Here is a 14919-nt window from a genome sequence, read left to right as displayed (position 1 = left end):
ACCTTTGACTAAATCACTTGCAAAATTTAATAGAATTGTCGTTGGATCATGGCCACCCATTCCACCAAATTTCATGAGATTTGTAGTAAAAAGATGTTTTTGACCTTTAGTGACCTTGACATTTGACCAAATCACTTGCAAAATCGATTAGAATTGTCGTTGGATCATGACCACTCATCCCACCAAATTTCATAAGATTTGTAGCAAAAAGATGTTTTTGACCTTTAGTGACATTGACGTTTGACCAAATCACTTGCAAAATCTAATAGAATTGTCGTTGGATCATGGCCACTCATTCCACCAAATTTCATGAGATTTGTAGCAAAAAGATTTTTGACCTTTCCGACCTTGACCTTTGACCAAATCACTTGCAAAATCTAATAGAATTGTCGTTGGATCATGACCACTCATTCCACCAAATTTCATGAGATTTGTAGCTAAAAGATTTTTGACCTTTTGTGATCTTGACCTTGGATCAAATCACTTGCAAAATCTAATAGAATTGTCGTAGGATCATGGCAACTCATTCCACCAATTTCGTGAGATTTGTAGCAAAAAGATGTTTTTGATCTTTACTGATCTTGACCTTTGACTAAATCACTTGCAAAATTTAATAGAATTGTCGTTGGATCATGGCCACCCATTCCACCAAATTTCATGAGATTTGTAGTAAAAAGATGTTTTTGACCTTTAGTGACCTTGACCTTTGACCAAATCACTTGCAAAATCGATTAGAATTGTCGTTGGATCATGACCACTCATCCCACCAAATTTCATAAGATTTGTAGCAAAAAGATGTTTTTGACCTTTAGTGACATTGACCTTTGACCAAATCACCTGAAAAATCTAATAGAATTGTCGTTGGATCATGGCCACACATTCCACCAAATTTCATGAGATTTGTAGCAAAAAGATTTTTGACCTTTTGTGACCTTGACCTTTGATCAAATCGCTTGCAAAATCTAATAGAATTGTTGTTGGATCATGGCAACTCATTCCACCAAATTTCGTGATATTTGTAGCAAAAAGATGTTTTTGACCTTTCGTGACCTTGACCTTTTACTAAATCACTTGCAAAATTTAATAGAATTGTCGTTGGATCATGGCCACTCATTCCACCAAATTTCAAGAGATTTGTAGCAAAAAGAGGTTTTTGACCTTAGTGACCTTGACCTTTGACCAGATCACTTGCGAAATCTAATAGAATTGTTGTTGGATCATGGCCATTCATCCCACAAAATTTCATAAGATTTGTAGCAAAAAGATGTTTTTGACCTTAAGTGACCTTGACCTTTGACTAAATCACTTGCCAAATTTGATAGAATTGGCGTTGGATCATGGCTACTCATTCCACCAAATTTCATGAGATTTGTAGCAAAAGGAGGGTTTTTACCTTCAATGACCTGGACTTTTGACCAGACCTTGACCTTTGACCAAATCACTTGCAAATACTTATAAAATTATTGTTGGTTTATGGCCATTCATCCCACCAAATTTAATGAGATTTGTAGCAAAGAGATGTTTTTGACTTTTCGTGATCTTGACCTTTGACCAAATCACTTGCAAAATATAATAGAATTGTCGTTGGATCATGGCTACTCATTCCACCAAATTTCATGAGATTTGTGGTAAAAAGAAGTCCTTGACCTTTAGTTACCTTGACCTTTGACCAAATCACTTGAAAAATTTAATACAATTGTCGTTGGATCATGGCCACTCATTCCACCAAATTTCGTGATATTTGTAGCAAAAAGATGTTTTTGACCTTTTGTGACATTGACCTTTTACCAAATCACTACCAAAATCTAATAGAATTGTCGTTGGATCATGGCCACTCATTCCACCAAATTTCATGAGATTTGTAGTAAAAAGATGTTTTTGACCTTTTGTGACCTTGACCTTTGACCGAATCACTTTCAAAATCTAACAGAATTGTCGTTCAATCATGGCCACTCATTCCACCAAATTTCATGAGATTTGTAGCAAAAGGAGGTTTTTGACCTTTGACCAAATCACTTGCAAATTCTTATAAAATTATTGTTGGATTATGGCCACTCATCCCACCAAATTTCATAAGATTTGTAGGAAAAAGATGTTTTTGACCTTTTGTGACTTTGACCTTTGACCAAATCAATTGTAAAATCTAATAGAATTGTCGTTGGATCATGGACACTCATCCCACCAAATTTCATGAGATTTGTAGCTAAAATAGGTCTTTTACCTTTTATGACCTTGACCTTTGACCAAATCACTTGCAAAATCTAATAAAATTATCATGGGATCATGGTCACTCATCCCACCAAACTTCATGAGATTTGTAGCAAAAAGAAATTTTTGACCTATCATGACCTTGACTGTTGACCAAATCACTTGCAAAATCGGATAGAATTGCCGTTGGATCATGACCACTCATCCCGCCAAATTTCATGAGATTTGTAGCAAAAAGATGTTTTTGACCTTTAGTGACCTTGACTTTTGACCAAATCACTTGCAAAATCTAATGGAATTGTCGTCGTATCATGGCCAGTCATCCCACGTAATTTCATGAGATTTGTTGCTAAAAGAGATTTTGGACTTTTAATGACCTTGACCTTTGACCAAATCACTTGCAAAATCTAATAAAATTATCATTGGATCATGGTCACTCATCCCATTAAATTTCATGAGATTTGTAGCAAAAATATATTTTTGACCTATCATGACCTTGACCTTTGACCAAATCACTTGCAAAATCTAATAGAATTGTCGTTGGATCATGGCCAATCATCTCACCAAACTTCATGAGATTTGTAGCTAAAAGAGGTTTTTAACCTTTCCTGTCCTTGACCTTATCTATCCTTAAATATTTCTCCCTTTTCTTGACCTTATAAACTTAGTCAATCAGAAAGTCTGATGTTACTAATCTGTGTTGTGTATTAACACTTTCCCCTTTTATTATCTTGCAATTTTTCACTTCTCTTAAATGACTTCTTCTACACATCAGGAAATCTATTTGTGTTTCTCTCCCTCCACTACTGTATGTTGTATAGTTTTTGTTTTTAAAGAAAGTGTTTATCATTGCCATATCAAAGGCCAGTGCAAATTTTACTATTAGTTCACCTTCTTTGTTCATTTTTCCCATTCCGTGTCCTCCATGAATCTTGCTGATATTTTCATGATTACATCCAATATGGCCATTTAGATCACCTCCAATAATTAGTCTTTCATCTAAATTTATTGATGACACAATTTCTTCCAACTCTTCCCAAAATATCTTCTTAAGGTCCTTACTGCACCCTACTTGTGGTGCATATGCACTAATAACATTCACTATGTGTCCTGAAAAGCACAGTTTTATTTTAATTATCCTACAATTTTTTCTTTCTACCTCCAATATATTTTCCTTTATCACCTTATTGAGGAAAACGGCTACTCCACTTCTCCCTTTTTCGTCGGCTCCACTATTTAATATCTTAAAGTTTTCACCAATCTCCGTTTCCTGTTTTCCTCTCCATCTTGTCTCTTGTACACATAAAATGTCAACTTGTTTTTTCTCCATAATATCTGCCACATCCCAGCATCGGCGAGTCAGGCTACCAACATTCAAGGTTCCAACTGTCAACTGTCCTTCAGATGCCCCTTGGCACCCTTGCTTAGTTAATTTCATATTTTTTATTTACAAAAAAAAAAAATTATTTCCTGTCACGTGATTGATGATGTCACCCACATCCGCTGTTTAGTCACGAATTCAATGAAGGGAAGACCGAAATGCCCGTGGAGTTCTTGTGAGCATTTGGCGTAAGTTTTGACTTAGACCTAGGTTATTTATTCGTATATTGGATGTAGGCCTGTAGGCCTACTCTGAAATTTAGTACACACATTCTCCAAGGTATAGAATTTTGTATACATTTGATATAGAGCCTAACCTCCATTTGCCTTTTGTAAATGTGATAAAAGTCTTAGGGTTAATTTACACTATGATTTGTTTACGTTTATTATTATGACACGTATACGTTACGTATACTTATACGTTTATTATTATGACACGTATACGTTACGTATACTTATACGTTTATTATTATGACACGTATACGTTACGTATACTTATACATTTATTATTATGACACGTATACGTTACGTATACTTACGTATATTTACGTCATTGATTTCTGTATTTGTATTCATGATTAATGAGTTTGCTATGTAACCCATAGCTGGGCCCTACGAATTGAGGGTAGATACTCAATTTTAGTTGAGTGGACTGAGAAAAAATAGGAAAGTCCGGTGTGGTGAGGTTTCGAACCTATGACTTTGGGAAAACTAAAATTTTGATGACCAGTACTGTACCCACTCGGCCATGATAACCCATTCCAAGAAAATTAATTTTATTATTATCTTATCATTATGGCAACCTTTTATTATTATTATTATTATTATTATTATTATTATTATTATTATTATTATTGAGTTAAAAGTAATGGCTGCATCGGCAGAGTTTATTTTCTTATCCAATTTTTCTATTTTCCGGATAATTCTCTTCTCTAGAGCGCTACAATCAGCCAGCAGACTTGAAAAATTCATCAGTCGGGTGAATGACAAAATCGGGAAGACTTTTCAAGTATATTCTCACAAAATACAAGTAAAACTTTGGTACAGAATAGTAAAAACTACGACGCGTTTCGAGGATAAGTCCTTCCTCATCTTCTGGTAGAGAGTGAGTTGGATGCTGCAGTCGGGTGGTATTTATACCCAGGATCAGGATTAAAAGTGAAAGGGCTGGAATTTTCATCGGTTTTCATTGGTTGATCGGAGCTGATATGATATGGTGTCTGGTGTACGATGATCTCGGCCGGGAATACCAGTCTGTGACGTCACAGACTGGTATTCCCGGCCGAGATCATCGTACACCAGACACCATATCATATCAGCTCCGATCAACCAATGAAAACCGATGAAAATTCCAGCCCTTTCACTTTTAATCCTGATCCTGGGTATAAATACCACCCGACTGCAGCATCCAACTCACTCTCTACCAGAAGATGAGGAAGGACTTATCCTCGAAACGCGTCGTAGTTTTTACTATTCTGTACCAAAGTTTTACTTGTATTTTGTGAGAATATACTTGAAAAGTCTTCCCGATTTTGTCATTCACCCGACTGATGAATTTTTCAAGTCTGCTGGCTGATTGTAGCGCTCTAGAGAAGAGAATTATCCGGAAAATAGAAAAATTGGATAAGAAAATAAACTCTGCCGATGCAGCCATTACTTTTAACTCAACCTGCCTAAAAGAGGGTCTCCTACCACGATATTATTATTATTATTTGTGTAAAAAAATAGTTAATATGATTTATATGTAACATAGTGTTTAGTAAATAATAATAATAATAATAATAATAATAATAATAATAATAATAATAATAATAACCTGAGACACACAGCAAGTCTCTCACATGGTAAAAAAAAAAAAAAAAAAAAAAAAAAAAAAAAAAAAAAAACTTGCTTGAAGGCTACTATATAATTGTACTTGAGCCGAGTACCTTTGATGTTTGGAATTAAATAATTTAATTGAAGTATTGACATTTCAAAGTACTGGATACTTTAATGATTCTACCTCATTAATCCTTTCTCCTTCCTATGATATTTCATCTTCCTTTGCATACTCCGTTCTCATCATCTGTCTTTCTCCTATTTATCTTCAGCTCAACCTCGTGTGATGTTTCATGCATTCTGGTAAGCAAGCATTGCAAATCCTGTGGTGTTCTGCTAACAAGGATAGCTTCATCATCATACTCTAGGTCTGCTAAATTCCTTTCGTTTATTTATTTCCTTATTTCCTTTTCTTACCGGGATATTTTTCCCTGTTGGAGCAATTGGGTATTCTAGAATTATAATCCTGGGGTTCGTAAAAAAACTTAATCTCTCTCTCTCTCTCTCTCTCTCTCTCTCTCTCTCTCTCTCTCTCTCTCTCTCTCTCTCTCTCTTTTCTTAATAATAACAGTAAACACTATAAATTCATGATATGTATAGTTTATGAATGGAATGATCTTTTAAGTGACTAATTTTTATATGCTACTAAATATATTATTTTTATTGTCGCCATGATTGTCTGTGTCTTAGAGAGAGAGAGAGAGAGAGAGAGAGAGAGAGAGAGAGAGAGAGAGAGAGAGAGAGAGAGAGAGAGAGAGAGAAACACAATAAGGTTTTATACAGTATCCGTCACAGTTTACTAATTCCTACCATATTTTTCGGTGTCGTACAAACGTACTCTCCAATGTTTCACCTTATAATTATCATTTTGTTCCGCTTTTAAAATTTTATTAATTTTTATGAAATTCGATGAAAAGTAAGAGCTAAATTATTATTTCTAAGTAAAACTTAAGTCCAATAGTTTCCTTTTTTTACTATTGAGAGAGAGAGAGAGAGAGAGAGAGAGAGAGAGAGAGAGAGAGAGAGAGAGAGAGAGAGAGAGAGAGAGAGAGGATGCAATGATGTTCTGCTTAGATTCGAATCGAAAATGACAAAAACATTCTGATGCAACATTACAACATTTTTAGAAAAGGAGAAAAAAAGCTTGTGTGGGGTAAATGCTGCCATTGCACCTCTGCACGGTGCACTGTACGCATTATTTTAAAGTTTAATTAAAGTTTTTGAGCCCCACCCCTTTTTGCACCCCCTCATTAGCCTTCTACTGTACAGACGCTCGAGCTTGCTCTCTTCAATGTTGCTGTCCAAAGTATCGCAACTTTCCGTTCGTAGTAAAACCCGGGGCTTCCCCAAGTTGCACGTAAGCATTGAGTGGCCTCCCAGGCCCCAGTGAGGACCATATGACTAAGATTCATACATACAGTTATGAAGAAACTAAAGGATTTCCATTCAACCTGAAGAATCTGAGCTACAGTATTTTCTTTCATGTAGAATAACATGATATGTCCAAAGAAAAAAGGGATCAGAGAATTAAAACGGGGCAACCATGAAGTCTCTTTACACTTTGAAAAAATATACTACGATAGATATGGAAGATATATTTTAAGCAGATCTGTTCTATGCACATAAAGAGTTAGAATTTTCATTCACTTTACATTTATGTGTATAAGGTGCTCTGTTGTTAAAAAAGAAGGTAGGCCTACTGTTGAAAGGGGTCCTAAAAAGGGCTACTTTTTAAAATACTGTAGGTCTCAATATGGGTTTAGGTTTATTGAAACAAAATTGGAAGCATAGACGCAGTAAAACTAAAAAACTAAGCATAAAAGAAATCCACTGTCACCTCGATCATTTCATGATTGGCAAAAGAAAAGAAATCTATGGAGACAAAGTGTAGTATTGGATGAAGGGAGGAGTAGACGACCAACATCATCAGAAAAAAATGTCGATCACGTAAGAGAAGCTTTTGATTGTTCCCAACAAAGTATATTCCTACTGCTGCAAGACACATACTGTACTACCACTTCGCCCAACAGTGCATAAATAACAACAAAAGCACTTGCAATTGAACGCTTATAAAGTGCCACTCACACAGGAACTCGAAGCAAATTATATACCAAGACGGGAGGAGTTTACAATTAATTTGCTAGACCGACTTACAATTGATGAAACTAAACCCAAACCATGTGAGAATCTGGGGGTCAGAACGTCCACATGTGACCTTAGAACTTCACCGACATAGTCCAAAGGTGAAGGTTTGCTGTGGGATTATGTACAATGGACACATCAAATACTGCAGATGTTTATATTCACTCTGACTGAATATATAGTACCAAACTAGATGACCTTCAACCAACAACCATTGCCAACAAGATAGAGCAGGGCACCTGTTTGGGACTGCATGTTTACAATGAAAATTAATACAGTATCAATAAGGAAAAACAGTTTTATTGAGATTTTTATTCAAGGGATTTTCAAAATCTGTTAAGGACATTATTATTGTAAAAATATTTTGTAACGAAAATGGGAGAAAAATACCCATCTACTAATTCTTGCACGATGACTGACTTACCTGTACCAGAGAGAGAGAGAGAGAGAGAGAGAGAGAGAGAGAGAGAGAGAGAGAGAGAGAGAGAGAGGAGGGTAGGGGGGATGTTAAAATCCATTCCTGACCCAATATTATAGAGTACATACACTCAAATCTTCTTTCAAGAGAGCCTTTAAGGAAGTCTGTGTTATAGAAAAATATCATCATCATCATAAGTAACTAGTCCACTGTAAGGCAAAGGCTTTAGACATCCACTAGAGTCTGTTTATGGTCTTTTTATGCCAATCTATACCCTCAAATTTTCCTAGTTCGTCTAACAATCGTCTTCTCTTTCTTCCCCTTCTTCTTTTGTAATCTATATGAACCCATTTTATTATTCTTAATGTTATTAGAAATTCTTAAATGTGATTAGAATACTTTAATGTGCTCTCGTGTTCATGTTGCTCTTTTTTTTCTGGCTCTTAGCTTTATTCGACTTGTTCCCATCATTATTCTTTCCATAACTCTTTGATTAGTAAATAGCTTATGTTCGAAGGCATTAGTAAGGCTCCAAGTTTCTGATGCATAAATTGATACTGGTAGGACCATCTGATTCAATACTTTTCCTCTCTCTCTCTCTCTCTCTCTCTCTCTCTCTCTCTCTCTCTCTCTCTCTCTCTCTCTCTCTCTCTCTCTATGTATATATATATATATATATATATATATATACATATATATATATATATGTATATATATATGTATATATGTATATATATATATATATATATATATATATATACTGTTTATGTGTGTATATGTATGCGTGTATACTGTATAAAGATGTATATGAATTTCTACATGTATATTACACACACACAAACATACATATGTATGCATATATATATATATATATATATATATATATATATATATATATGTGTGTGTGTGTGTGTGTGTGTGTTTGTGTATGTGTGTGCGTGTGCGTGTTTGGTGATTTATCAAGAGGTAGTCTTTTTCTTATCCGTTCCTTTATCTTCAAGAACACCATTACTGTCCATACTTCAGTTGCAGTGGGTATCCTATAGGATACTAAGCATCTTATGGTGCGTCTATTCTATGAGTTGTATTTTTCTCTGCTCTGTATATAATCATATATTATAGCTTTTAATATCATAATTAGTAATTTTATTAAGCTATATCCAGGACTAGTGCGTCCTACGCTCAGCCAGTATCGACCAAGGTTTTGTAGTACTGCATGACAATACTATAGATCTTACAGTTGTTTTGATTCAGTAAGATATTTTTTCATGTTCAGAAACATTGGCTTCTCAAAGGAGGCAGTTGTCTGAGCTGCTCATTCCAGGATTTAAGAAACCAATATTTTTAGAACAGAATGGCGGTGTATATTAGGAACGAGTACTCTGCCTTTCGTAAGTCCTTCTATGAATGTGAACAAAAAGGCTTTTACCAAGCAAAACCAATACATGTTGTGGAATTATTCTTTCTTATTTTCATTAATTGATTGATGATGAAACCAGGACAGTTTCCAAAACTAACTTTTAATGACGAGTGCATAGATTATGTTAATCAGTAATACCATATTGGAAAGTTCATAATTTTTTCATATGAAATTATATCTTTCATTACTGGATTGATTTATTCTTTTGCAATGAAATATCAAATCACTTGCAAAATCTAATAGAATTGTCGTTGGATCATGGCAACTCATTCCACCAATTTCGTGAGATTTGTAGCAAAAAGATGTTTTTGATCTTTACTGATCTTGATCTTTGACTAAATCACTTGCAAAATTTAATAGAATTGTCGTTGGATCATGGCCACCCATTCCACCAAATTTCATGAGATTTGTAGTAAAAAGATGTTTTTGACCTTTAGTGACATTGACCTTTGACCAAATCACTTGCAAAATCTAAAAGAATTGTCGTTGGATCATGGCCACACATTCCACCATATTTCATGAGATTTGTAGCAAAAAGATTTTTGACCTTTTGTGACCTTGACCTTTGATCAAATCACTTGCAAAATCTAATAGAATTGTCGTTGGATCATGGCAACTCATTCCACCAAATTTTGTGATATTTGTAGCAAAAAGATGTTTTTGACCTTTCGTGACCTTGACCTTTTACTAAATCACTTGCAAAATTTGATAGAATTGTCGTTGGATCATGGCCACTCTTTCCACCAAATTTCAAGAGATTTGTAGCAAAAAGAGGTTTTTGACCTTTAGTGACCTTGACCTTTGACCAGATCACTTGCAAAATTTAATAGAATTGTCGTTGGATCATGGCCATTCATCGCACAAAATTTCATAAGATTTGTAGCAAAAAGATGTTTTTGACCTTAAGTGACCTTGACCTTTGACTAAATCACTTGCCAAATTTGATAGAATTGGCGTTGGATCATGGCTACCCATTCCACCAAATTTCATGAGATTTGTAGCAAAAGGAGGTTTTTTACCTTTAATGACCTGGACTTTCGACCAGACCTTGACCTTTGACCAAATCACTTGCAAATACTTATAAAATTATTGTTGGTTTATGGCCATTCATCCCACCAAATTTAATGAGATTTGTAGCAAAGAGATGTTTTTGACCTTTCGTGTCCTTGACCTTTAACCAAATCACTTGCAAAATATAATAGAATTGTCGTTGGATCATGGCCACTCATTCCACCAAATTTCGTGATATTTGTAGCAAAAAGATGTTTTCGACCTTTCGTGACCCTGACCTTTTACCAAATCACTAGCAAAATCTAATAGAATTGTCATTGGATCATGGCTACTCATTCCACCAAATTTCATGAGATTTGTAGTAAAAAGATGTTTTTGACCTTTTGTGACCTTGACCTTTGACCGAATCACTTTCAAAATCTAACAGAATTGTCGTTCGATCATGGCCACTCATTCCACCAAATTTCATGAGATTTGTAGCAAAAAGATGTTTTTGACCTTTTGTGACCTTGACCTTTGACCAAATCAATTGTAAAATCTAATAGAATTGTCGTTGGATCATGGACACTCATCCCACCAAATTTCATGAGATTTGTAGCTAAAATAGGTCTTTGACCTTTTATGACCTTGACCTTTGACCAAATCACTTGCAAAATCTAATAAAATTATCATGGGATCATGGCCACTCATCCCACCAAACTTCATGAGATTTGTAGCAAAAAGAAATTTTTGACCTATCATGACCTTGATTGTTGACCAAATCACTTGCAAAATCGGATAGAATTGCCGTTGGATCATGGCCACTCATCCCGTCAAATTTCATGAGATTTGTAGCAAAAAGATGTTTTTGACCTTTAGTGATCTTGACCATTAACCAAATCACTTGCAAAATCTAATGGAATTGTCGTTGTATCATGGTCAGTCATCCCACGTAATTTCATGAGATTTGTTGCTAAAAGAGATTTTGGACTTTTAATGACCTTGACCTTTGACCAAATCACTTGCAAAATCTAATAAAATTATCATTGGATCATGGTCACTCATCCCACCAAATTTCATGAGATTTGTAGCAAAAATATATTTTTGACCTATCATGACCTTGACCTTTGACCAAATCACTTGCAAAATCTAATAGAATTGTTGTTGGATCATGGCCAATCATCTCACCAAACTTCATGAGATTTGTAGCTAAAATAGGTTTTTAACCTTTCCTGACCTTGACCTTATCTATCCTTAAATATCTCTCCCTTTTCTTGATCTTATAAACTCAATCAATCAGAAAGTCTGATGTTACTAATCTGTGTTGTGTATTAACACTTTCCCCTTTTATTATCTTGCAATTTTTCACTTCTCCTAAATGACTTCTTCTACACATCAGGAAATCTATTTGTGTTTCTCTCCCTCCACTACTGTATGTTGTATAGTTTTTGTTTTTAAAGAAAGTGTTTATCATTGCCATATCAAAGGCCAGTGCAAATTTTACTATTAGTTCACCTTCTTTGTTCATTTTTCCCATTCCGTGTCCTCCATGAATCTTGCTGATATTTTCATGATTACATCCAATATGGCCATTTAGATCCCCTCCAATAATTAGTCTTTCATCTAATTTTATTGATGACACAATTTCTTCCAACTCTTCCCAAAATCTCTTCTTAACGTCCTTACTGCACCCTACTTGTGGTGCATATGCACTAATAACATTCACTATGTGTCCTGAAAAGCACAATTTTATTTTAATTATCCTACAATTTTTTCTTTCTACCTCCAATATATTTTCCTTTATCACCTTATTGAGGAAAACGGCTACTCCACTTCTCCCTTTTTCGTCGGCTCCACTATTTAATATCTTAAAGTTTTCACCAATCTCCGTTTCCTGTTTTCCTTTCCATCTTGTCTCTTGTACACATAAAATGTCAATTTGTTTTTTCTCCATAATATCTGCCACATCCCAGCATCGGCGGGTCAGGCTACCAACATTCAAGGTTCCAACTGTCAACTGTCCTTCAGATGCCCCTTGGCACCCTTGCTCAGTTAATTCCATATTTTTTATTTACTACAAAAAAAAATATTTCCTGTCACGTGATTGATGACGTCACCCACATCCGCTGTTTGGTCACGAATTCAATGAAGGGAAGGCCGAAATGCCCGTGGAGTTCTTGTGAGCATTTGGCGTAAGTTTTGACTTAGACCTAGGTTATTTATTCGTATATTGGATGTAGGCCTATCCTCTGAAATTTAGTACACACATTCTCCAAGGTATAGAATTTTGTATACATTTGATATAGAGCCTGACCTCCATTTGCCTTTTGTAAATGTGATAAAAGTCTTAGGGTTAATTTACACTATGATTTGTATACGTTTATTATTATGACACGTATACGTTACGTCTACTTATACGTTTATTATTATGACACGTATACGTTACGTATACTTATACGTTTATTATTATGACACGTATACGTTACGTCTACTTATACGTTTATTATTATGACACGTATACGTTACGTATACTTATACGTTTATTATTATGACACGTATACGTTACGTATACTTACGTATATTTACGTCATTGATTTCTGTATTTGTATTCATGATTAATGAGTTTGCTATGTAACCCATAGCTGGGCCCTACGAATTGAGGGTAGATACTCAATTTTAGTTGAGTGGACTGAGAAAAAATAGGAAAGTCCGGTGTGGTGAGGTTTCGAACCTATCACTTTGGGAAAACTAAAATTTTGATGACCAGTACTGTACCCACACGGCCATGATAACCCATTCCAAGAGAATTAGTTTTATTATTATATTATCATTATGGCAACCTTTTATTATATTATTATTATTATTATTATTATTATTATTATTATTATTATTATTATTATTATTATTTGTGTAAAAAAGTAGTTAATTGGATTTATGTGTAATAAAGTGTTTAGTGAATAATAATAATAATAATAATAATAATAATAATAATAATAATAATAATAATAATAATAATAATAACAACCTGATGCAAACAGCCCGTCTCTCCCGTGGTAAAAAAAATAAAAAACCTTTCTTGAAGGTTAGCATTGTCCTTGAGCCAAGTACCTCTGATTTTCAGAATTAAATAATTGAATTGAAATATTGACATTTCAAAGTACTAAATACTTTAAAGATTCTACCTCATTAATACTTTGTCCTTCCAATGATATTTCATCTTCCATTGCATACTCTGTTCTCATCATCTCTGTCTTTCTTCTATTTATCTTCAGCCCCATCTCGTATGATATTTCATGCATTCTGGTAAGCAAGCATTGCAAATCCTTTGGTGTTCTGCTAACAAGGACAGCATCATCATCATACTCTAGGTCTGCTAAATTCTTTTCGTTTATTTATTTCCTTTCCTCACCGGGATATTTTTCCCTGTTGGAGCAATTGGGTTTATAGCATTTGCTTTTCTAACTAGGGTTGTAGCTTAGCTAATAATAATAATAATAATAATAATAATAATAATAATAATAATACGAAAATGAACAAGTAAGCAGAATTTATGATCATATAACACAACAAAAAAGACATATAATTTTTGGATTATAATCCTGGGGTTCATAACAAGGCTTAATCTTTCTCTCTCTCTCTCTCTCTCTCTCTCTCTCTCTCTCTCTCTCTCTCTCTCTCTCTCTCTCTCTCTCTCTCTCTCTCTCTCTCTCTTTATGAAGATTAAGCGTCTTTTGAGTCTTCATAGATTGGTTCTTCTGACTGGTGGATGGCAACAGAACTCAGGCGGTGTGATGACGTCATTAGCATAAAAAGGCAGATGAAATAGCAAAAACAAACACTATAATTTCATAATATGTATAGTTTATGAATGGAATGATCTATTAAGTGACTAATTTTTATATGCTAATAAATACATATAATTTTCTTATTGTCACCATGATTACCTGTGACAAAAAAAAAAAAAAAAAAAAAAAACACACAATAAGGTTTTATAGTGTCCGTCACAGTTTACTAATTCCTACCATTTTGGTCGGTGTCGTACAAACGTACTCTCCAACATTTCACGTATTATTTATTATTTTAGTCCGCTTTTAAAATTTTATTAATTTTCATGAAATTCGATGAAAAGTAAGAGCTAAATTATTATTTCTCAGTAAAACATAAGTTCCCTAGTTTCCTTTTTTTACTATTGAGAGAGAGAGAGAGAGAGAGAGAGAGAGAGAGAGAGAGAGAGAGAGAGAGAGAGAGAGAGAGGATGCAATGATGTTCTGCTTAAATTCGAATTGAAAATGACAAAAACATTCTGATGCAACATTACAACATTTGTAGAAAAGGAGAAAAAAAGCTTGTGTGGGGTTAATGCTGCCATTGCACCTCTGCACGGTGCACTGTACGCATTATTTTAAAGTTGAATTAAAGTTTTTAAGCCCCACCCCTTTTACACCCCCTCATTAGCCTTCTACTGTACAGACGCTCGAGGTTCCTCTCTTCAATGTTACTATCCAAAGTATTGCAACTTTCCGTTCGTAGTAAACCCCGGGGC

The 14919-nt window shown here is 34.6% G+C and overlaps 2 protein-coding genes across 2 annotated transcripts; both read right to left on the bottom strand.

Moving 5' to 3' along the window:
* Positions 1–2872: 2872 nt before the first annotated feature.
* Positions 2873–3646, bottom strand: LOC137634564 (craniofacial development protein 2-like). Its single transcript, XM_068367022.1, has one exon. It carries the CDS (start codon positions 3644–3646, stop codon positions 2873–2875), a length of 774 nt encoding a protein of 257 aa, XP_068223123.1.
* Positions 3647–11664: 8018 nt separating this feature from the next.
* On the bottom strand, positions 11665–12438 carry LOC137634556 (craniofacial development protein 2-like). The gene has a single exon (XM_068367010.1). It carries the CDS (start codon positions 12436–12438, stop codon positions 11665–11667), a length of 774 nt encoding a protein of 257 aa, XP_068223111.1.
* Between the last annotated feature and the right edge of the window lie 2481 nt (positions 12439–14919).

Source organism: Palaemon carinicauda, chromosome 3 (genome assembly GCF_036898095.1).
Source record: "Palaemon carinicauda isolate YSFRI2023 chromosome 3, ASM3689809v2, whole genome shotgun sequence".
In the NCBI taxonomy this organism is placed as follows: domain Eukaryota; kingdom Metazoa; phylum Arthropoda; class Malacostraca; order Decapoda; family Palaemonidae; genus Palaemon; species Palaemon carinicauda.
Note: the sequence above shows the minus strand (reverse complement) of the source record. Positions and strands in the feature narration are given on the sequence as shown.

Coding starts and splice junctions, on each gene's coding strand:
- LOC137634556 (XM_068367010.1), bottom strand. CDS start 12,438: ATGGAATTAACTGAGCAAGGGTGCCAAGGGGCATCTGAAGGACAGTTG.
- LOC137634564 (XM_068367022.1), bottom strand. CDS start 3,646: ATGAAATTAACTAAGCAAGGGTGCCAAGGGGCATCTGAAGGACAGTTG.